Here is a 23,140-nt window from a genome sequence, read left to right on the forward strand (position 1 = left end):
AACGCTCCAACAAACAAAATTATTTATAAAAATTTATTAAAATTAAATGCTTGTACTTTTAAAGTAGACTGTTATATTAAATTTTGCTGTTTTTTAATTCAAGCTCGGAGTCTTTCTGTTTTTATTTAAATCACTAGCTGACCAGGGCCCGCTCCGCTGCGCCTTCTTTTACTTTACATGGAACAAAAGTTTCCTTGGAATATTTATTTTCGACGATCTTTTAGTGAAATACCATGCTAACTTGACTAATAGTTTAACAATATAAGTGCCTTTATCTGAATCCCATATGATCTTTATTGGTCTACGAATTTAAGTTTGGATGTAAGGTGTACTCCATTCTTAAAATAATTCATTTCAGCCCGATATTCTTATGATATCTGATTTAGTGATGTTTTCGGGGGGAGAGGTGGTCCTTCAGATACTTGGCCTTAGAAAATATCAGCATCGTGCTCTTCTTTCAAATACCATTTATTTAAACCTCATATTGCCATTGGCTTAAGAGGAGTTCACAGGATGAGGCGTCCCCCAAACTCATGGCCCCAAAATAGGTTATCAAATTCGTTTTCTAATCTCAAATACCTTTCATTTGAGCCACATATTGGCATGGTCAAAAATATTTTTCCCTTTGGGGGTGTTTTGAGAAAGGGGTGATGCCCTAAATACATGGTCCTACATTTCGATATAAAATTCGTATTCTACTCCCAAATACCTTTATTTGAGCCCCATATTGCGATCGTCACTAACAAATTGCTGTTTGAGGGGTATTTTGGGAAAGTGGCACACTTCAGAAAATTGGTCCCGAAAATGGGTATCAATTCTTGCTCTACCCCCCAATACCTTCATTTAAGCTCCACATTGACATGGTCGGTAAATATGCCCGATTTAGGGGTGTTTTGGGGTTTGGGGTGGTCCGCCAAACACTTAGCCCGGAAAATATATCAGCAATGTGCTCTATTCTCATATATCTATATATCATTTATTTGAACCCCATATTGCCATTGCCCTCAAAATTGGATATTAAATTCGTTTTCTAATCTCATTTAAACTTCTTATTGCAAAAGTCAGCAAATATGTCCGGTTTGGGGTATTGGCCCTAAAAACTATGAATAATTAGCTCCACTCTCTTTAGGACCTTAACTGTCTTGGTGAGCAAATACGTCCTATTTGGGGGTTGTTATGGTGGTGGGACGTCCCCTAGACAGTTGGCCCATAATGTTGATATCAGATACGTGGTCTACTCCCACATACCTTTAATTTGAGCCCTATATTTCCATAGTCGGCAAAAATGACCGGCTTGGTGGTGTTTTGGGGGATGGGCGGCCACTCAGTGAGTTGGCCTTGAATATATATATTTGATTCGTGTTCCACTTTAAAAACCCTCTTATTTGAGCCTCATATTACAATAATCAGAAAATACTTACTATTTGGGTGGTGTTGTGGGGGTGGCGTGGCTCCATAGACACTTTTCCTGAATATTGATATCAAAGTTGTGCTTTACTCCCAAAGACCTTTCATTTGAGCCCCATATTGCTATAGTCGTGAATTTGTCAACTTGAGGGATGTTTTTGGTGAGAGGCGGCTCCCCAAACACTTGGTGCCAAATTTGAATATCAGATTCGTATTCTACATTCAAATACCTTTTCTTTAAGCCTCATATTCCCATTGTCAGGAAATAAGTCCAGGTTGGGGGGTGTTTTGGGAAAGGGGTGGACCCCCAGAAACAGGGTCCCACATTTGGATATCAGATTCGTATTCCACTGGCAAATACCTTTTATTTGAGTCCCATATTGCCATGGTCGGTAAATATGTCCGATTTAGGGGTGTTTTGCGGATTGGAGTGCTCCCTATCACTTGGTCGGACAATTGGATATCAGATACGTTTACGTTTTCTTATCCTAAATATCTTTCATTTGAGTTCCATATTGTCGTGATTGGTCTAAATATATGTTGGTAGGTTTTAGAGTGGGGCAGCCCCCCTAGGTAACCCATCCGAAATTTGGATACCAAATTTTTATTTATAGGGTACTATATGAGAGCACACGAAATTTCGCTAAAATCGCACCACCCATCTACGAGATCTAGCGTTTCTGAAAATTAGGGTAAGGGGGAGGGTCCGCGCCCCTTTTAGATATCAAAAAACGTAGTACCCTATTTTCACCACGTGGTCATTATGCACCATCTGTGAAAATTTCAAGAAAATCGGTTCAGCCTTTTCTGAGTCTATAAGGAACACACAAACATACAAACAAACAAACCTACAAACAAACACAAATTGATTTTTATATATAAGATTTGTCGATATTTCGTATATAAAAATTGTGTATTCTTTTTCATTTGGATATATCATATCTTGAAAATGCATTCCATTGAAATATTGATAAATAAATTAAAAAAAAAAAAAACAAATAAAAGCGTGCTAAGTTCGGCCGGGCCGAATCTTATATACCCTCCACCATGGATCGCATTTGTCGAGTCAGCCATTTCGAATAAGAATTGCACCCTTTGGGGGCTCAAGAAGTAAGATAGAGAGATCGATTTATATGGGAGCTGTATCGGGCTATAGACCGATTCAGACCCTACTAAACACGTATGTTGATGGTCATGAGAGGATCCGTCGTACAAAATTTCAGGCAAATCTGATAATAATTGCGACCTCTAGAGGCTCAAGAAGTCAAGTTCCCAGATCAGTTTATATGGCAGCTATATCAGGTTATAAACCGATTTTAACCTCATTTGACACAGCTGTTGAAAGTAAGAATAAAATACGTCATGCAAAATTTCAGCCAAATCGGATAGGAATTGCGCCCTCTAGAAGCTCAAGAAGTCAAGACCCAAGATCGGTTTATAAGGCACCTATATCAAGTTATGAACCGATTTGAACCATACTTGACACAATTGTTGGATATCATAACAAAACACGTCGTGCAAAATTTCATTCCAATCGGATAAGAATTGCGCACTCTAGAGGCCTAAGAAATCAAGACCCAAGATCGGTTTATATGGCATCTATATCAGGTTATGAACCGATTTGACCCATACTTGGCAAAGTTATAGGATATCATCCTAATCGGATAAAAATTGCGCACTCTAGAGGCTCAAGAAGTCAAGACCAAAGATCGGTTTATATGGCAGCTATATCAAAACGTGGACCGATATGGCCCATTTACAATACCAACCGACCTACACTTATAAGAAGTATTTGAGCAAAATTTCAAGTGGCTAACTTTACTCCTTCGGAAGCTAGCGTACTGTCGACAGACAGACGGACATGGGTAGATCGACATAAAATGTCGCGACGATCAAGAATATATACACTTTATGGGGTCTCAGACGAATATTTCGAGTAGTTACAAACAGAATACCGAAATTAGTATACCCCCATCCTATGGTGGAGGGTATAAAAAGAAACAGAAAGATCCCTGGCTTGAATTGAAAAACAAAAGAATTAAAAATTAAAACAGTCAAAATTTCAGGAAATTTTTCTGATGTAAACTTTTATCGAAATATTGTTTTTAAAGAAAATGTTATTGTTTGAAAGGAAACTTTGAATAATTTTTTCACAAAAATGTCATTAAAATTAAACAAAAAAAAATAAATTTTATAAAAATTGTCTCTCAGTAAAAAAACTCATTAATATTTTGTCTTAAGGAAACATTTTATTAAATTTTTGTCTTAAGAAAAAATTTCATTAGAATTTTTTGTTAAGAAACAATTTCATTTGAATTTTACGATTATGAAAATTACATAAAAATTTTGTCTTAAAAAAAATTTAATTGAAATTTGTCTTTAGAAAAATTTAAGAAAAATATCAATTAAATACTTTGCTACTGTGGATTAAGTAAGCCGTTTGGAAACAAGGCCACCTCTCGACAGACGAAGATTACACTATACATGACACTGATACTAACCGTGGACCAGTTTGCGTTAATGGAGAATATAGGCGTCGTATGAACCACGAGCTGTATGAGCTCTATGTCGACAATAGCATAGTTACGTGCATCAAAATACAACTGCTGCGTTGGCTAGGTCACTATAGGAATGGTTGAAGAAGCTCCAGCAAAGAAGTCTTTTGAAGGCAAACACGGTGTTACACGCAAACCGGGAAGACCAAACGCCCGATGGAAAGATCAAGTGAGCGCAAAAGACTTGGAGAACCAAAAAAAATTCATTGAAATTTTGTGTTTGGAAAAAATTTCGATAAAAATTTATATTTGGAAATCATTTCATTAAAGTGTTATGCTTTAGATTTAGATTAACATTTTAAGCTTTGGGAAAATTTCATTGTAATTTGTCTTTAAATTTTGTTTTTGGAAATTTTCATTGTAGAATTTGAACAAAATCTGTACATATTTTAAGAGCCACAGAGGAAAAAGTTGTTAAAAATTTTGAGAAGATCGCTTGATAAATACGCTTGCAAAGGCTCTGAAAGTGAAAGTCGACGACACATATATATGGGAGCTATATCTTAATCTGAACCGATTTCTATGAAATTCACTAGTGATTAGAAGAGTCAAGGGAGAAAGCTTCATACCTAGTTTCGTGAATATCGGTTGACAAATAACGATATCATAGCTGTATTAGTCTAAATCGGAAGAACATATATATGAGAGCTATATCCAAATCTAGACCGATTTCTTCCACAAATTTATATGAGCAGAAAGACAGACAGACAGACGGACGGACGTACAGACAGACGTACATAGCAAAATCGATTCAGAAAAAGATTTTGAGTCGACAGTGTTGGTGTAGGGAATAAAAATTTTAAAAACTATCAGTAATTTTTTGAATAGGTTCAGTTTACGAACATTTTGAAACACCGTAGTAAGAATTAATTTTTATGTTTTTTAAAATTGTTTAATATTATAAACTAATCTCAATCTGGACCAAATAACCCATACGCAACGGCCGCCGACCTACGACAAAACAAGTAAAAAGGCGTTAAGTTCGGCCGGGCCGAACTTTGGATACCCACCACCTCATATATATATGTGAACCACCTTTCGTCAAAATCCGGTGCAAAATTCATACCTTATGCCCCATAGCAGCTATATCAAAATATGTTCCGATTTGGACCAGATACTAATAAGTAAAAGTTATTGTTCAATTGTATATAACAAACTATTGGTCTTTTTAGTAGTTATATTTAAAAATAAACCGATCTGAACTATATACGACACGGATGTCGAAAATCGTAACATAAGTCAGTGTGTCAAATTTCAGTGCAATCGGATTAAAAATGGGCCTTTTATGGGGCCAAGACTTTAAATCGAGAGACCGATTTTTATGGCAGCTATATGCAAAACTTGATCCATCTAGACCAAATTGCAGAAATATGTGAAGGGGCTTAACTTAACTCTTTGTCCCAAATTTCGACAACATCGGATAATAAATGCGCTTTTTATGGCCCCAAAACCTAAAACCGAGAGATCGGTCTTTATAGCAGCTATATCCAAATCTGGACCGATCTGAGCCAAATTGACGGAGGATGTTGAAGGGCATAATACAACTCACTGTCCCAAATTTTCGCAAAATCGGATAATAAATGTGGCTTTTATGGGCCTAAGACCCTAAATTGGGAATCGGTCTATATGGCAGCTATATCCAAATCTGAACCGATCTGAGCCATATTGACGGAGGATATCGAAGGGCCTAAGACAACTCACTGTCCCGAATTTCAGCAAAATCGGATATTAAATGTGGCTTTTATGGGCCTAAGACCCTAAATCGGAGGATCGGTCTATATGGCAGCTATATCAAAATCTGAACCGATCTGAGCCATATTGACGGAAGATGTCGAAGGGCCTAAGAGAACTCACTGTCCCGAATTTCAGCAAAATTGGATAATAAATGTGGCTTTTATGGGCCTAAGACCCTAAATCGGAGGATCGGTCTATATGGCAGCTATATCAAAATCTGAACCGATCTGAGGCATATTGACGGAAGATGTCGAAGGGCCTAAGAGAACTCACTGTCCCAAATTTCAGCAAAATCGGATAATACATGTGGCCTAAGACCCTAAATCGGCGGATCGTTCTATACGAGGGCTATATCAAGATATAGTCCGATATAGCCCATCTTCGAACTTAACCTGCTTATGGACAAAAAAAGAATCTGTGCAAAGTTTCAGCTCAATATCTCTATTTTTAAAGACTGTAGCGTGATTTCAACAGACAGACGGACAGACTGACGGACATGTCTAGATCGTCTTAGATTTTTACGCTGATCAAGAATATATATACTTTATAGGGTCGGAAATGGATATTTCGATGTGTTGCAAACGGAATGACAAAATGAATATACCCCCATCCGTCGGTGGTGGGTATAACAAGTAAAAAGGCATTAAGTTCGGCTGGGTCGAACTTTGGAGATATGCTATTTGGACCAAATACTAATAAGTACATTGTTCAATTGTACATAACAAAATAGTGATCATTTTAGTAGCTATATCTAAAAATAAACCGATCTGAACCATATATGACACGGATGTCGAAAAGGCGAACATAAGTCACTGCGTAAAATTTCAGTGAAATCGGATTATAAATGCGCCTTTTATAAGGCCAAGACTTTAAAACGATATATCGTCTACATGGCAGCTATGTCCAAACCTGGACCGATTTTTGCCAAGTTGCAGAAAAATGTCGAAGAGCCTAACACAAAGCACTGTCCCAAATTTCGGCGAAATCGGACAATAAATGCGCCGTTTATGGGCTAAAAACCTTAAATCGAGATGTGGCTTTTAAGGGCCTAAGTACCTAATCGGAGGACCGCAGCTATAACCATATTTGAACCGATCAAATTAACGAAAGAAGTCGAAGGGCCTAACACAACTCACTGTTCCAAATTTCAGCTAAATCGGATAATAGATGTGGCTTTTATGGGTCTAAGACCCTAAATCGGAGGATCGGTCTATATGGCAGCTATATCCAAATCGGTACGATCTGAGACAAATTGATGGAAGATGTCGAAGGGCCTAAGAGAACTCACTGTCCCGAATTTCAGCAAAATTGGATAATAAATGTGGCTTTTATGGGCCTAAGATCCTAAATCGGCCGATCGGTCAATATGGGGGCTATATCAAGATATAGGCCGAAATAGCCCATTTTCGAACTTAACCTGCTTATGGACAAAAAAAAAGAATCTGTGCAAAGTTTCAGCTCAAATCTCTATTTTTAAAGATTGTGACAGACAGACGGACAGACTGACGGACATGTCTAGATCGTCTTAGATTTTTACGCTGATTAGGAATATATATACTTCATTGGGTCGGAAATGGATATTTCGATATGTTGCAAACGGAATGACAAAATGAATATACCTCCATCCTTCGGTGGTGGGTATAAAAATAGACTAAATGATTACTATTTAATAGGTAGTCATATGGTATGGTGGTTGTCTATCAATGACTATTCATCGACAGCCACCATACCATATGATCCACTCTAAGCGAGTAACACCAACATTTAAATTAGCGTTATCTGGCAGTATTCAACTGAAATTGTTTGATCGAATTGGATTTAGTTGATCCAATTAAAAACATGCCAACATGAATAGAGAGAGGGCAGAGTGGTAAAAATTAATCATCAGCATGTATCTTTGTTATGACAACCTATCGGTCCTTTGAATAAAGAAAAATAATATATTAGAATATAGGAAGGATCTAAAAGCTAAAAATTTGGTATCAAATTTAGGGGTGGGAGAGCTGCACACCCCCAAAACCCGACAAACGGATTTATAGACCAACCACTACAATATGGGACTCAAAGTAAAGGTATTTGAGAGTAGAAAACGAATCTGATATCCAATTGCGGAACTAAGTGTTTCGTGGGTCACCCCACCACTATAAAACCCCTCAAATCGGACATATTTACCGACCATGGCAATATGGATCTTAAATGAAAGGTCTTTGGGAATAGAGCCCAAAATTGACTTTCATTTTTCTCCCCCTAACCATAATTTTCAGAAACGCCAAATCTCGGAGATGGGTGGTGCGATTTAAGCGAAATTTTGTGTGCTCTCTTATAGTAATATAAAAATAAAAATTTGGTATCCAAATTTCGGATAGGGTACCTAGGGTGGCCGCCCCACTCTAAAACCTAGCAGACATATATTAAGACCAATCACGACAATATAAGACTTAAATGTAAGGTATTTAGGATAAGAAAACGTATCCGATATCCATTTGTCGGACCAAGTGTTAGGGGGTCCACCCCAATCCCCAAAACACCCCTAAATCGGACATATTTACCGACCATGGCAATATGGGACTCAAATGAAAGGTATTTACAAGTAGAAGTACAAGTAGAATCCCCAAAACACCCCTAAATCGGACATATTTACCGACCATGGCAATATGGGGCTTAAATAAAAGGTATTTGAGTGCAGAATTCGACTCTGATATCCAAATATGGGACAAAGTTAGATATATGAGAATAGATCACGTTGCTGATATATTTTCCGGTCTTAGTGTTTGGGGGACCACCCCAATCCCCAAAACACCCCTAAAAGGGGCATATTTACCGACCATGTCAATGTGGAGCTTAAATGAAAGATATTGGGGGGTAGAGCAAGAATTGATAACCACATTCGGGACCAATTTTCTGTGGGTATACCCCCTTTCCCAAAATACCCCACAAACAGCAATTTTTTACTGACCATCGCAATATGTAGCTCAAATAAAAGGTATTTGAGATTAGAAAACGAATTACATAACCTATTTTGGGGCCAGGTGTTTGGGGGACGCCTCATCGTGTAAACTCCCCTAAACCAATGGTAATATGGGGTTTAAATAAATGGTATTTGAAAGAAGAGCACGATGCCAAGTGCCTGGGGAACCACTTCACCCCTGAAAACACCCCGAAGTCAGATATCATGAGAATATCGGGCTGAAATAAAGTATTTGAATTTATAGTATTTACATTTAAACTTAAATTTGTAGACCAATAAAACTCATATGGGATTCAGATAAAGGCACTTATATTGTTAAACTGTTAGTCAAGCTAAATACTATTTTCGTAGCATGATATTTCACTAAAAGCTCTTTAATTGTCGAAAATAAATATTCCAAGGAAGCTTTTGTTCCATATAAAGAAAAAGAAGGCGCAGCGGAGCAGCCCCGGGTCAGCTAGTAGTATTTAAATCACAATTGTCGGTAGAAATGTTCCAACCATATATATAAATGTCAATGGATCGGACCAAGAAGCTTATTTGGACACAGCTGCCAGGACAAGCATAGCTGGTTACGAACTTTTTATGTTATTGAAGAAGAAGATCCCATATCAAAAAGTATTTGCAGAAGTGACATTGGCTGACGGAAGTTCACGAAAAGAAATATTTTTATCGACCATTGGCAAGCAAAAAATGGATTCGTTTTGTTTGCTTGTCAAACACAAGAAATAATCGAACCTTAATTGGTAAAGATTTTCTGGAGCGATGTGGAATGGTTATAAATCTAGCACAAAGGACTTGGCATTTTGTTGACGAACCATCCAAAATCTTTGAATTTAAATGTACACTATTGAAAAACGTAGTCAAATGAATGTTAGTACAACAAAACCCGATTAGGAGAAAGAAGAAATTGAAGACGTTTTTATCGTGGTTTGTAGTATATGTCGAAGAAGATCAAAAACTCCAAATACATAGGAGGTATCACAAAAATATTTCTTGATAATATACCACAGGATTTTTAAATCCCAAATGAAAATAATTTATTTCCTACAATGAAGAACATGAAAAAACAAGGCAGAATTGGATAATATGTTGCAAGATGGAATCATAGAAGAAAAGGAATCTCCCTGGGCATTTCCAGTGGTACTTATACCTTAAAAGGATAATGGAATTGAACTGTGTGTAGACTATCGCAAATTAAATACAATAACAGTCACCAACCATTGATGACCATTACCTCGAATTGATGACCTACTTCATGCAGCTAAAGCAGCACCGTATATGTCGCCTTTACACTCAAAATCTGGATCTTGGCAAATAAAACTCGCAGGGGAAGATACGCTTAAAACAGCTTTCACCACACCATTTGGTATATTCGTATTTAACTGAAATCCATTGGGCCTCGAAAACGCTCCGGCCACATTTTAAAGAACAATGGACAAGTTTCGCTCAAGTTTGCCAAAGTTCCTAATACTGGCCTTTCTTGACGATATTATAATTTGCTCTACAAATTTCAAGACCCATTTGTCTGATTTAGACCAAACCATTGTGAAGTTAAAGAAGTGTAGTTTTCATTAGAGTGACAGTGTTTTTTTTGCAGACCAGAGGTCAAATATTTTGACTACAAGTGGAAATCTGCAGCCATACTTAATCGACCAAAGCCGAAGAATTTAAAATAGCTTTTGTCTTTTCTCCAAAAATTTTCTTGGTTTAGGCGCTCTGTTCCAGATGTTTCCAAAGTTGCGACACCCTATCGAATTTGACAAAAACGAAAGCTACATGGAACTGGGGCAACGAAGAACGCCAAGCATTTAACAACTTAAAAAAGCTGTTTAGTTCTCCTCCAGCATTGCAACAAGTTCTAGAATCGGCACCATTCCTTCTTAGAACAGACGCGAGCAACTACGCGATCGGGACTGTACTATTGCAGGGAAGAAATATTAAGAACACCCTATAGAGTACGCTAGCCGTCTGCTTATACTGGCAGAACACAATTGCTCAACATCTGAACGTGAAGCTTCAGCCGTAATTTGGGCTATGCAGAAATTTAGAGGCTATGTAGAAGGTTGAAATGGCTATTTGCTTTAAAATCTCCGACAGGTAGACCAGCACGATGGTCTTCATTTCTACAAAGCTATAACCTACGCTTCGAATATATCCCCGGAAGGCTAAACATCGTAGTAGATACTCTTTTTATTCGACTATGCCATAGCAAGCAATGTTGCATTTCACTGGATTGATATAGATTTTCCTAGAGAGGGATCCGAAGATTTCACAAATCACAACATGACGATCCCGATCATTGATTGATTTGAACAAAATGTTGAAAATTCTATCTAATGATCGACGGAATTCTGTATCATTATTGCTCTGAACAAGACACGGAAAGCGGCAAGCTTGTCATATCAAACTCTTTACGAGAAGAAATCTTACAAAAATACAACAAAAATGCTACAACAGGACATTATGGCATAGGCAAAACTATTGCTCGTGTTACCCCATTGTTCCATCCGTCTGGAATAATATCTGATATCACGAAATATTCGAAGGGAATCGACGAGTGCAAAAAGTCCAACCCGAGTAATATGACACCAGCTGGATTCTTGGAAATCATGAGTAGTAGACAACGATTTAAAATTGTAGCAGTTCACTTATTAGGACCATTACTACGTATTAGCAATGGATATCAATGGATCCTTGTCGTCGAAGACATTTCCAGCAGATGAGCGTAATTGTTAAGAAGTATCGGCAGAAGATCGTGCTTTAATTTTATTAAACGAAATACTTCGATATGAAGTTCCACGCAGAACTCATACGGATAACGGATCTCAGTATCTGTCTTGATGCTAAAATTTACGTTTTGTTTGGGAATCCAGCAGACTTTTACCCCAGTGTATCATCCTGAAGCGAATCTAGTGGAAAGAAAGAACAGATTTCTTAAAACCCAACTGTCAATTTGTGTTGGCAAGGATCATACTCAATGGAATTAATTGTTACCAGCAATTCGCTTCACACTGAACACTGCATAATGTGATGGTACAAACAACACTGCGGCATACCCTACGTTTGGAAGAAAATTGAGAATTAAGACTTTATAGTGTACTTCAGTGGGAGTTCTCAAAGCCATAATCAAAAGCGAGAACTTTATACCGCAAATTACACCCCACTAATTGAGATTGAGAGAGAAAATGCAAGACGAAAAGACGTTGATCGAAAGCGCAGGTCTCAAAATGATTATCAGATTGGCCACAAAGTATTGGTGTCAACGCTTATCTTAAGCAAAGCCAGTCAAAATGTAACTTCAAAATGTACACCACAACGTGGTGGTCCATACCTAATTATTGGGAAGAAAGGATCAGCTTGTTACACAAAAGCTAAAATTGATGATCCAACCCCATCAATATCAGCACATCATGTTTTAGCGCTCACACCACATGAAGGCGATGCTGCTGCAACAATCTACCCGATTCGGAAAAAGCATCGTCAAAAACCAGCAACCAATACAAATGCATAACAATCGAGATTTCCTGCTGCCCACGGAAGCAACTAAACCAACACTCACACTTTTACACACAGAATGTCCTCACGAGTGACGAAGAAGACTAACGATTAAAGTACTGGTGACATCATCGAGGCATTTAATACACCAGAGGATGTAGTGGCCGTATTTATTAATTTTTGTTTTATTACATATATAAATCTTAAAATATAACATTAAAAACAAGTAAAAAGGTGTTTAGTTCGGCCAGGACGAACTTTGGATCAGAGTCACAGTGTTAAATTTCAATGAAGTCGGATAATAAATGAGCCTTTTATGGCCCCAAAACCTTAAATCGAGAGATCGGTATATATGGCAGCTGTATTGAAATCTGGTCCGATCGGGACCAAATTGACAAGGGGTGGCGAAGGATCTAGCACAATTCACTGTCCCAAATGAGCTTGACTAACAGTTTAAAATGTAAGTGCCTTTATCTGAATCCCATATGATTTATATTGGTCTAAAAATTTAAGTTTAAATGTAAGGTGTACTCCATTCATAAAATACTTTATTTCAGTCCGATATTCTCATGATATCTGATTTAGGGGTGTTTTCGGGGGTGAAGTGGTCCCCCAGGCACTTGGCATCGTGCTCTTCTTTCAAATACCATTTATTTAAACCCCATATTGCCATTGGTTTAGGGGAGTTTACACGATGAGGCGTGCCCCAAACACATGGCCCCAAAATAGGTTATCAGATTCGTTTTCTAATCTCAAATACCTTTCATTTGAGCCACATATTGGCATGGTCAACCTTTGGTGGGTGTTTTGGGGAAGGCGTGATGCCCTAAATACATGGTCCTACATTTGGATATCAAATTCGTTTTCTACTCCCAAATACCTTTATTTGAGCCCCATTTGCGATATCCAGTAAAATATTGCTGTTTGTGGGGTATTTTGGGAAAGGGGTAGACCCCCAAAAAATTGGTCCCGAAAGTGGGTTTGGGGTATTGACTCTAAAAACTATAAATATTTAGTTTCACTCTCTTTAAGAGCCAAATTGTCTTGGTGAGCAAATACGTCCTATTTGGGGGTTGTTATGGTGGTGGGACGTCCCCTAAACAGTTGGTCCCTAATGTTGATATCAAATACCTTTAATTTGTGCCCTATATTTCCATAGTCGGCAAACATGACCGGCTTGGAGGGTGTTTTGGGGAATGGGCGGCCACTCAGTGAGTTGGTCTTGAAAATGTATATATCGTGTTCTACTTTAAAAACCCTCTTATATGAGCCTCATATTGCAATAGTCAGCAAATACTTTCTTTTTGGGTGGTGTTGTGGGGCTGGCGTGGCCCCATAGACACTTTTCCCGAATATTGATATCAGAATCGTGCTTTACTCCCAAAGACCTTTTATTTGAGCCCCATATTGCTATAGTCTTAAATTTCTCCCCTTGGGGGATGTTTTTGGGGAGAGGCGGCACCCCAAACACGCGGTCCCATATTTGAATATCAGATTCGAATTCTACACTTCAATATCTTTTATTTAAGCCCTATATTGCTATGGCCAGTAAATAAGTCCTGTTTGGGCGGTGTTTAGGGGAAGGGGTGGACCCCCAGAAACGTGGTCCTACATTTGGATATTAGATTCGTATTCTACTCGTAAATACTTTTAATTTGAGTTCCATATTGCCATGGTCGGTACATATGTCTGATTTAGGGGTGTTTTTGGGTTGGGATGGTCCCCCTAACACTTGGTCCGACATTTGGACATCAGATACGTTTTCTTATCCTAAATTCCTTTCATTTGAGTTCCTTATTGTCGTGATTGGTCTAATTATATGTTTGGTAGGTTTTAGGGTGGGGCGGTCCCCCTAGGTTCCCCATCCGAAATTTGGATACCAAATTTTTATTTTTAGGGTACTATATGAGAGCACACAAAATTTCGCTTAAATCGCACCACCCATCTCCGAGATCTGGCTTTTCTGAAAATTATGGTAAGGGGGAGGGTCCGCCCCCCCTTCAGATATCAAAAAATTTCATACTGTATTTTCACCACAGGATAATGATCCTGTAAATTCCTTTAAATTAACACCATCTTTCAGCCGTTTCTGTGTCAAAAGGAACACACAAACCTACAAACAAACACAAATTGGTTTTTAAATAAAAGAAGATATACTTTATGCGCCCTTACATGAATCATTCGAGGTGATACAAACGGTATGACAAAATTTGCATACCCCTTCCTATGGTGGAGAGTTTAAAAAGTGTTTTTTTTTTTATTCACGAAAATTTGTGTTACACCAACGATAAACATAGCTTCTTTCTAAGGTACGAGTATATATCGGATATTTCTTTATAGTGACTTAATTTGGCAATAGTCGCATAAAAAGGAGTAAAATGTGTATTTCTTAAGGAAGCATTTTTTTTTTTCACCAATCTTTTACCCGACTAGACTTAAATTTTACAAAAAATTTAGAACTTTTTTTATGTTTCGACCTTTAAGTTTCTTTCCTTGTACTGCTGATTCGATAATTACCTACTTGTATACGCACAAAATACCGATTTATTTCCATCTAATTTTTTTATTTTCAGTGTTGTTACTTTGTTTTGACAAAAATGGCAAATCTATCTCGTGAATCTGCTATCCTGTTTGTCTTGGCTTACATTTTCCTACAAGTTGTCTATACAAATTCGTACTCCCATTTTCGTTTACCTACGTCCATACAACCGGAGCATTATCATCTCAAGGTTATAACCCATATGGATAATACTGCAACTTTCAGATATGAGGGTCAAATTTCAATGCGCTTCCGAGTTTTAGAAGCTACCAATAACATAACAATGCACGCTCTGAATTTAAATATTGATAATACAAGTTTGGTACTTTCTAAAGTAAAGGATAGGGAATTTCACATGTGCCTTGAGGACATAGATATTTTACCCGAGTTTGACTACTTCATCATGATATTATGCCAGACTTTGATTAAGGATGAAATTTATCGAGTGCAAATGAAGTTTTCGAGCTTCCTTAACACAAAGTCGAATGGCTACTATCGCAGTTCGTATAAAGATGCGGCAACGAATGAGACTAGGTGGTTGTCTGTTACAAAATTTGAACCAGCCTTTGCACGAGCAGCGTTTCCTTGCTTAGATGAACCCCAGTACAAAGCCAGATTTACAATATGGTTGGGTCACCACAGATCGCGTACAGCCTTGAGTAATATGCCGCGTGAGAAACAAAAACCATTAGAGGATGTGCACGACTACGTTTGGAGCATATTTGAGGAATCTGTGCCCATGTCGACATATTTGGTTGCCTATAGCGTGAATGACTTTGTTTATAAGGCATCATCTATTGAGATGTACAAATTAGATCTTCGTACTTGGTCAAGACAAGACTCGATCAATAAAAGTGGGTATGTCGTGGAAATGGCTCCTAGAATTTTGAAATATTATGAAGATGTTTTGGGCATACCATATCCCTTGCCAAAGATGGATCAAATTGCTCTGCCTGATTTCAATAAAGGAGGAATGGAAAATTGGGGTCTGGTTACTTATGCAGAAAAGGTCTTATACTACGATCCAAATACCAGATCGCCATTGGACAAACTCCATACAGTTAGATTGATGGCTCACGAATTTGCCCACCAATGGTTTGGGAATTTGGTTACGATGAAATGGTGGTCCGACTTATGGCTTAATGAAGGGTTTGCGACATATATAGCCAGTTTGTGTGTGGAATATATACATCCCGAATTTCAGGCATATATAACTGATTCCTTTTTTTCTTTGGTATCCAGTTTTGATAAGGACGTTGCCTTAAATAGTCGTCCATTATCTCAAGAAGTATTTAGGACCAGTGAAATTCGAAATCGTTTCGATACGATATCCTACAGAAAGGGATCTGCTGTCTTGAGAATGGTGCACATGATATTGGGAAATGATGCATTCTTTGAGGGAGTTTATGACTATCTGGAAAAACACAAGTACAGCAATGCAAACCAAGATGATCTATGGTATGCCTTCTCTAAGACAGCGAACAAATGTAACAATCCTCTTGATATGAAAACCGTAATGGACTCTTGGTCCCTGCAATCGGGATTCCCGCTGGTAAAAGTTAATCGAAATTACCAAACCGGCACCATTGAAATAACCCAGCATAGATTTGTGCAGCACAACATCTTTATACCAGATGATGAGATCAGAAAATGTTGGTGGATTCCATTGACCTACACAACGGCTGGAGAAAAAAACTTTAGGACAACAAAGCCCAGATATTGGCTGCAATGTAATGAAACACAAGTCGGTGTTCCGGTGATATTTGATAATGTGGCAAAATCAAACGAGTGGATAATTTTTAATATTCAAGCATCGGCTGTGTATAAAGTTATGTATGACATTCACAACTGGAGGCTATTAAGCGAAGCTTTGAAAAGAGAGCCATTGGAGAATTTTCCCATTTTAAATCGCGGACAAATTGTAAATGATGCCATATCCTTAGCATGGAACGGTTACCACGGCTACGACATTGCCTTCGATATCTTAGAGTATTTATTTAAAGAACGTGAATATTTGCCATGGGCCTTGGCTATGCGAGGTCTAGCGAATGTTTGTAACTTTCTGAAGGCTTTTCCAATACAATACGAGAGTTTTAAGTCCTTTATACGACATATTATCGCACCAGTCTTTAAGCATTTGAATGGTTTCAGTACATTAAATTTAGCGAATTTGTTACCATTTCAATATAGACTAAAAAGCATAGTAATCCAATGGGCTTGTCGTGTCGATTTAAAAGATTGTATTAAAGCATCCAAAAATTATTTTCAAAGATGGGCATTATCCCAGGGTCTCGAGTATGATGAAATCTTTCTAAAGGATTTAAGGGACACCGTTTATTGCACTGCTATACGCCATGGCACCATAAATGATTGGAACTCTTTGTGGCAACGATATTTGGAAACTCGTGACTCACTTTTCCTTGAAGCATTGGCTTGCTCCCGCAACGAGACACTAATAGAAGATTTCATTAGTTTGATTTTTTCTCCGGAGAAGCAGATATCGAACCGGGAGACAATTCATGCCTTTAACGCGATAGTCAATAGTGAAGTCGGCTTACCTTTAGCCTGGAAATATTTCTTTGCAAATTTTCCTAGGTTATGCAAGGATTTTGAAATAAGTCACTTGGCAGCTGAGTTGACATTATCCATAAATTCATTAAACGATCTGGGGGACCTAATGGCTTTCGCTAACCCAGGTGAAGAATATTGCGAATTCCCGCTCAAAATTACAAATTCTTCTATGGAAAATATACATTTTAGAATAGATTGGATTAAGCGTAATTTGGACATTATAGAAGCCTATTTAAGAAATCGACTCTCCACCTCAAGAGCTTAAGACAAACACCCCAAACGAAAGCATAAAATAAAGTTAATTTATTTGTTGAAAGGTTGAACTTTCTTCATTTCTTGAACAAAAATCAATCGGTGAGTATCTTTGAAATTTGGTAGTTTTTTTTTATAAAGATAAATATAAACTGCATATAAAAAGAAGGAAGGAAGATGTATTTACTGTTCTGTTTTTTTGAATAATGTAGAACAACTACATTGAAGCCATAGGAAGAAGTCATTATGGGTTTTTTGAAGTACGTTAAATCTTTTCGTACAGGTCTTTTGCAATAACACGGTTCGTCAAGAAGAAAATTAATTTTTACACGTTTTTATACCACCCACCATAGGATGGGGGTATACTAATTTCGTCGTTCTGTTTATAACTTCTCGAAATATTTGTCCAAGACCCCATAAAGCATATATATTCATAATCGTCGTGACATTTTAAGTCGATCTAGCCATGTCCGTCCGACTGTCTGTCTGTCGAAAGCACGTTAACTTTCGAAGGAGTAAAGCTAGCCGCTTCAAATTTAGCAAAAATACTTCTTTTTTGTGTAGGTCGGTTGAGATTGTAAATGGGCTATATCGGTCCACGTCTTGATATAGGTGCCATACAAACCGATCTTGGATCTTGACATCTTGAGCTACTAGAGGGCACAGTTCTTATCCGATTTGACTGAAATTTTGCATGAGGTGTTTTATTATGACTTCCAACAAATGTGCTGAGTATGGTTGAAATCGGTCCATAACCTGATATAGCTGTCATATAAACCTATCTGGGGTCTTGAATTCTTTAGCGTCTAGATTTGGTTGAAATTTTGCACGACGTGTTTCGATATGACTTCCAACAAATGTGCTGAGTATGGTTCAAATCGGTCCATAACCTGATATAGCTGTCATATAAACCTATCTGACTTCTTGAGGCAATAGAAGGCGCAATTCTTATCCAATTTGGCTGAAATTTTGCATGAGGTGTTTTGTCAAAGTTAGCAAAAATACTTCTTTTTTGTGTAGGTCGGTTGAGATTGTAAATGGGCTATATCGGTCCACGTCTTGATATAGGTGCCATACAAACCGATCTTGGATCTTGACATCTTGAGCTACTAGAGGGCACAGTTCTTATCCGATTTGACTGAAATTTTGCATGAGGTGTTTTATTATGACTTCCAACTTCCAAATGTGCTGAGTATGGTTGAAATCGGTCTATAACCTGATATAGCTGTCATATAAACCTATCTGGGGTCTTGAATTCTTTAGCGTCTAGATTTGGCTGAAATTTAGCACGACGTGTTTCGATATGACTTCCAACAAATGTGCTGAGTATGGTTCAAATCGGTCCATAACCTGATATAGCTGTCATATAAACCTATCTGACTTCTTGAGGCAATAGAAGGCGCAATTCTTATCCAATTTGGCTGAAATTTTGCATGAGGTGTTTTGTTATGACTTCTAACAACTATATCAAATATGGATCAAATCGATCCATATAAACCGATCTGGGATCTTAACTTCTTGAGCCTCCAGAGGGCGTAATTATTATCCGATTTGGCTGAAAATTTGAACAACGGCTTCTCCCATGACCTTCAACATAATTGTCCGAATCGGTCTATAGCCTGATACAGCTCCCATATAAACCGATCTCTCTATTTTACTTTTTGCGCCGCTCACTCGAATTGGCTGAAATTTTATACATTGACTTCTACAATGGTCTCCAAAATTCAATTCAATTATGGTCCGAATCGGACTATAACTTGATTTAGCTCCAACATTAAATCAAATATTTTCTTTTATCCTTTGTTTGCCTAAAAGGAGATATCGGGAAAAGAACTCGACAAATGCGATGTATGGTATAGGGTATATAAGATTCGGCACAGCCGAATTTAGCACGTTTTTACGTGTTTTGGTTTAACAAGAATTCCAAAAAAAATTTCATGATTATTTCCAGTTATATTATCTTTACGGCAACTCTACTACACAGCATGTTTACTTCAAGGGAAATACCCTTTTTATATAACATATGTACGTATCAATTTGTTGATGACCCAATGCAATTTAATTTCAAAGTTCTTAAAGATAATGTTCCTTGATGTATAATTTTTTATACCCACCACCAAAGGTATATTCATTTTGTCATCGAAATATCCATTTCCGACTCTATAAATTATATAAATTCTTGATCAGCGTAAAAATCTAAGACGATCTAGACATGACCGTCCGTCGGTCTGTTGAAATCACGCTACAGTTTTTCACGATCCGCCGATTTAGGCCCATAAAAGCCACATTTACTATCCGGTTTTGCTGAAATCTGGGACAATAAGTTGAGTTAGGCTCTTCGACATCCTTCCTTAATTTGGCCCAGATCGGTCCAAATTTTAAGATAGCTGCCATATAGACCGATCTCTCAATTTAAGGTCTTGCGCAGATAAAAGACGCATTTATTGTCCGATGTCGCTGAAATTTGGGACAGTGAGTTGTGTTAGGCCCCCTGACATCTCTCTGCAATTTGGCCCAGACCGGTGCAAATTTGGATTTAGCTACCACATTGACCGATCTCTCAATTTAAGGTTTTGGGGCTATAAAAGTCACATTTATTGTCCGATTTCGCCGGAATTTGGGACAGTTTTTGGACAGTCCTATTTCACTGAAATTTGACACAGTCACTTATGTTAAGCTTTTCGACAATAGTGTCGTATATGGTTAAGATCGGTTTATTTTTAGAAATAGCTAATAAAAAGACCAATATTTTGTTATACACAATTGAACAATGACTTGTACTCATTAGTATTTGGCCCAAATCGGAACATATTTCGATATAGCTGCTATGGAGCATAAGGTATGCATTTTTCACCGGATTTTGACGAAAGGTGATTTACATATATACCCGAGGTGGTGGCTATTCAAAGTTCGCGCCGGCAGAACTTACCGCCTTTTTACTTGTTGTGCTTATGGATTGAATTTAAACTACAAACTAAATTTTGGAAATAATTAGGAGGGAGCTTTATATTTTAATAGCTGACCCGGGCCCGCTCCGCTGCACCTCCTTTGGAACAAAATTTTCCTTGGAATATTTATTTTCGTCAATTAAAGAGCTTTTATAAAATACCATGCTACGAAAATAGTATATCGCTTGACTAACTGTTTAACAATATAAGTGCCTTTATCTGAATCCCATATGATCTTTATTGGTCTACGAATTTAAGTTTGGATGTAAGTTGTACTCCATTCTTAAAATACTTTATATCAGCCCGGTATTCTCATGATATCTGATTTAGAAGTGTTTTCGGGGGTGAGGTGGTCCCCCAGACACTTCAGCATCGGGCTCTTCTTTCAAATACCATTTATTTAAACCCCATATTGCCATTGGTTTAGGGAAGTTTACACGATCAGGCGTCCCCCAAACATATGGCCACAAAATAGGTTATCAAATTTGTTTTCTAATCTCAAATACCTTTTATTTGAGCCACATATTGCGATGGTCAGTAAAAAATTGCTGTTTGTGGGGTATTTTGGGAAAGGGGTATACCCCCAGAAAATTGGTCCCGAAAGTGGTTATGAATTCTTGCTCTACCCCCAATATCTTTCATTTAAGCTTCATTTAAAATCCAAAAAAGTCAAAGTGCCTTGTAATTGGTAGGACATGGCCGCCCAATCTTGATGTGACAATTGCTGGAGCCCCAATTGAGATTGTTTCATCTGCAAGAAACCTTGGTTTGGAGTTTGATGATAGACTTTCTTGGAAGAATCATGTCAGTATGACAGTGGGTAGGACCTGCGGCGTTTTACAAAACTTATATATGAGTAGTCAGTATACCCCTTTGTCAATGAGAATGCTTTTGGCTAGGACATTTATTCTGCCGTAACTATTATACTCTTGCGAGGTTTTTTACGGTTGTGATGTAACTCATAGGAATAAATTGCAAGTGGCCTTTAACGATGTCGTTAAATACATTTTTGGTTTGCGTAGAAGAGACCGGGTATCTGACTTTGCCAGACAAGTATATGGTGTCTCCTTTAACTCGTTCCTTAAGATACGCTCGTTGCAAATGATCCACAATATAATTTATACCAATGAAAAGTCATATCTAGCTTCTGTATTGCGTTTTGCCAACTCTACAAGAGGTAAACAAGTAATACAAATACGTCATCAATATCGTGTATCTGAACAACAGTTCTTTGTTAATACTATACATCTCTGGAATAATCTTCCCAATAGTATTCAAATTATAAGTAATGAACGACAGTTCAAATCTTTGAATTATAATCATTTTAATAAATTATTTGTTTTGTTTTTTTATAACTATTTATTAATTTATTTTATTAGTAACTTTGATTAAATTGTTAAATTTTCTTTAAAGTTTCTTTTTCTTCTTTTTTTATTTTGTTTTAACCTTTTTTTTACTTAAATATCACTTTTTTGTTATGTGCAATTGAATGACCTGTACTTATTAGTATTTGGTCCAAATCGGAACATATCGATATAACTGCTATGGGACATAAGGTATGAAATTTACACCGAATTTTGCTGAAAGGTGGTTTACATATATACCCGAGGTGGTGGGTATCCAAAGTTCGGCCCGGACGAACTTAACGCCTTTTTAATTGTTTTTAAATCATATCAAACGATTTTCTGTGGTAAAAAAACTAATTTGCTAGCCTATATATTTGGAGCGGTGGCGATAGTTCTTACCATTTAAAAATCTTGAACAAAAAAGTTTTGCCCAGCAACACGTCATTTGGTCTCGTCTATCGGTGAGCTAAAAATGGTTGCAACCTTATCGTTAAGGTTTGCAACCATTTCACGCTGAATGAATGCAACCTGCTTTCACGCTGAATGTTATAATTTCGGGGCTATGGCGGCCTACACATTCATTAAATCACACAGTGTCCCGTTAGGTCATTATAAAAGATCACCGTTTTGGGGTGAGGTGGCCCGCTAGATATATGAGCAGAATAATGATATCAGATTCGTAGTCCACAACCTTATACCTTTAATTTAACCTCATATTGTCATGATTGGTGTATACAGCCGTTTGATACAGGGCGTCTAATTAATTAATTAATTAATAGGGCAAATAACCTATTGAAGCGATTTTAGGACGTAAAACACCACCTTGGTTCTTGGACACAAAGTTTAATGTCATATTCGTAATCTGCTCTCAAATGCCTATTATCAAAAAATTACACCGTCCCCCCTCCAACGTCAACAAATTATATAGCCTATACCTCCTTCCTGACCATATCCGTAATCTAGTCGCGTATACCTTTCATTCGAGCTCCATATCGTAATTTTCGGCCAATAAACCAATTTGGGAGGTTTTGTTGTCGGGGCAGCCCCCCAATTCCTTGGACTCAATTTTTAATTTGGAAATCGTACTCTACTCTTGAATACTTTTAGTTTTGGGTGGTACTTTTGGGGGAAGTAGGAGGGTCCGCCCCTTTGCGATATCAAAAACATATATATCCTATTGCTCCTTCCTGACCATATTCGTAATCTACTCCCGAATACCTTTCATTCGATTCCCATTTTGTCATTATCGTCCAATAAATCCATTTTGAGGGCTTTTTGGGTCGGGGCGCCCCCCCTATTACTTGGACCCAATTTTTATACCC

General features: G+C 37.6%; 1 protein-coding gene across 2 annotated transcripts in view; it reads left to right on the top strand.

Annotated features, from left to right (window-relative positions):
* Positions 1-17,588, top strand: part of LOC106092144 (aminopeptidase N) — a 41,510-nt gene extending 23,922 nt beyond the window's left edge. For both annotated transcript variants that reach the window (XM_013258915.2, XM_013258914.2), the window contains exon 2: positions 14,736-17,588. In XM_013258915.2, the coding sequence (XP_013114369.2) occupies positions 14,760-17,537 (2,778 nt within the window). In that variant the 5' untranslated portion in view covers positions 14,736-14,759 and the 3' untranslated portion in view covers positions 17,538-17,588. The remainder of the gene's footprint in view (positions 1-14,735) is intronic.
* The last annotated feature ends 5,552 nt before the right edge of the window (positions 17,589-23,140 follow it).

This window comes from Stomoxys calcitrans, chromosome 1 (genome assembly GCF_963082655.1).
Source record: "Stomoxys calcitrans chromosome 1, idStoCalc2.1, whole genome shotgun sequence".
Classification (NCBI taxonomy): domain Eukaryota; kingdom Metazoa; phylum Arthropoda; class Insecta; order Diptera; family Muscidae; genus Stomoxys; species Stomoxys calcitrans.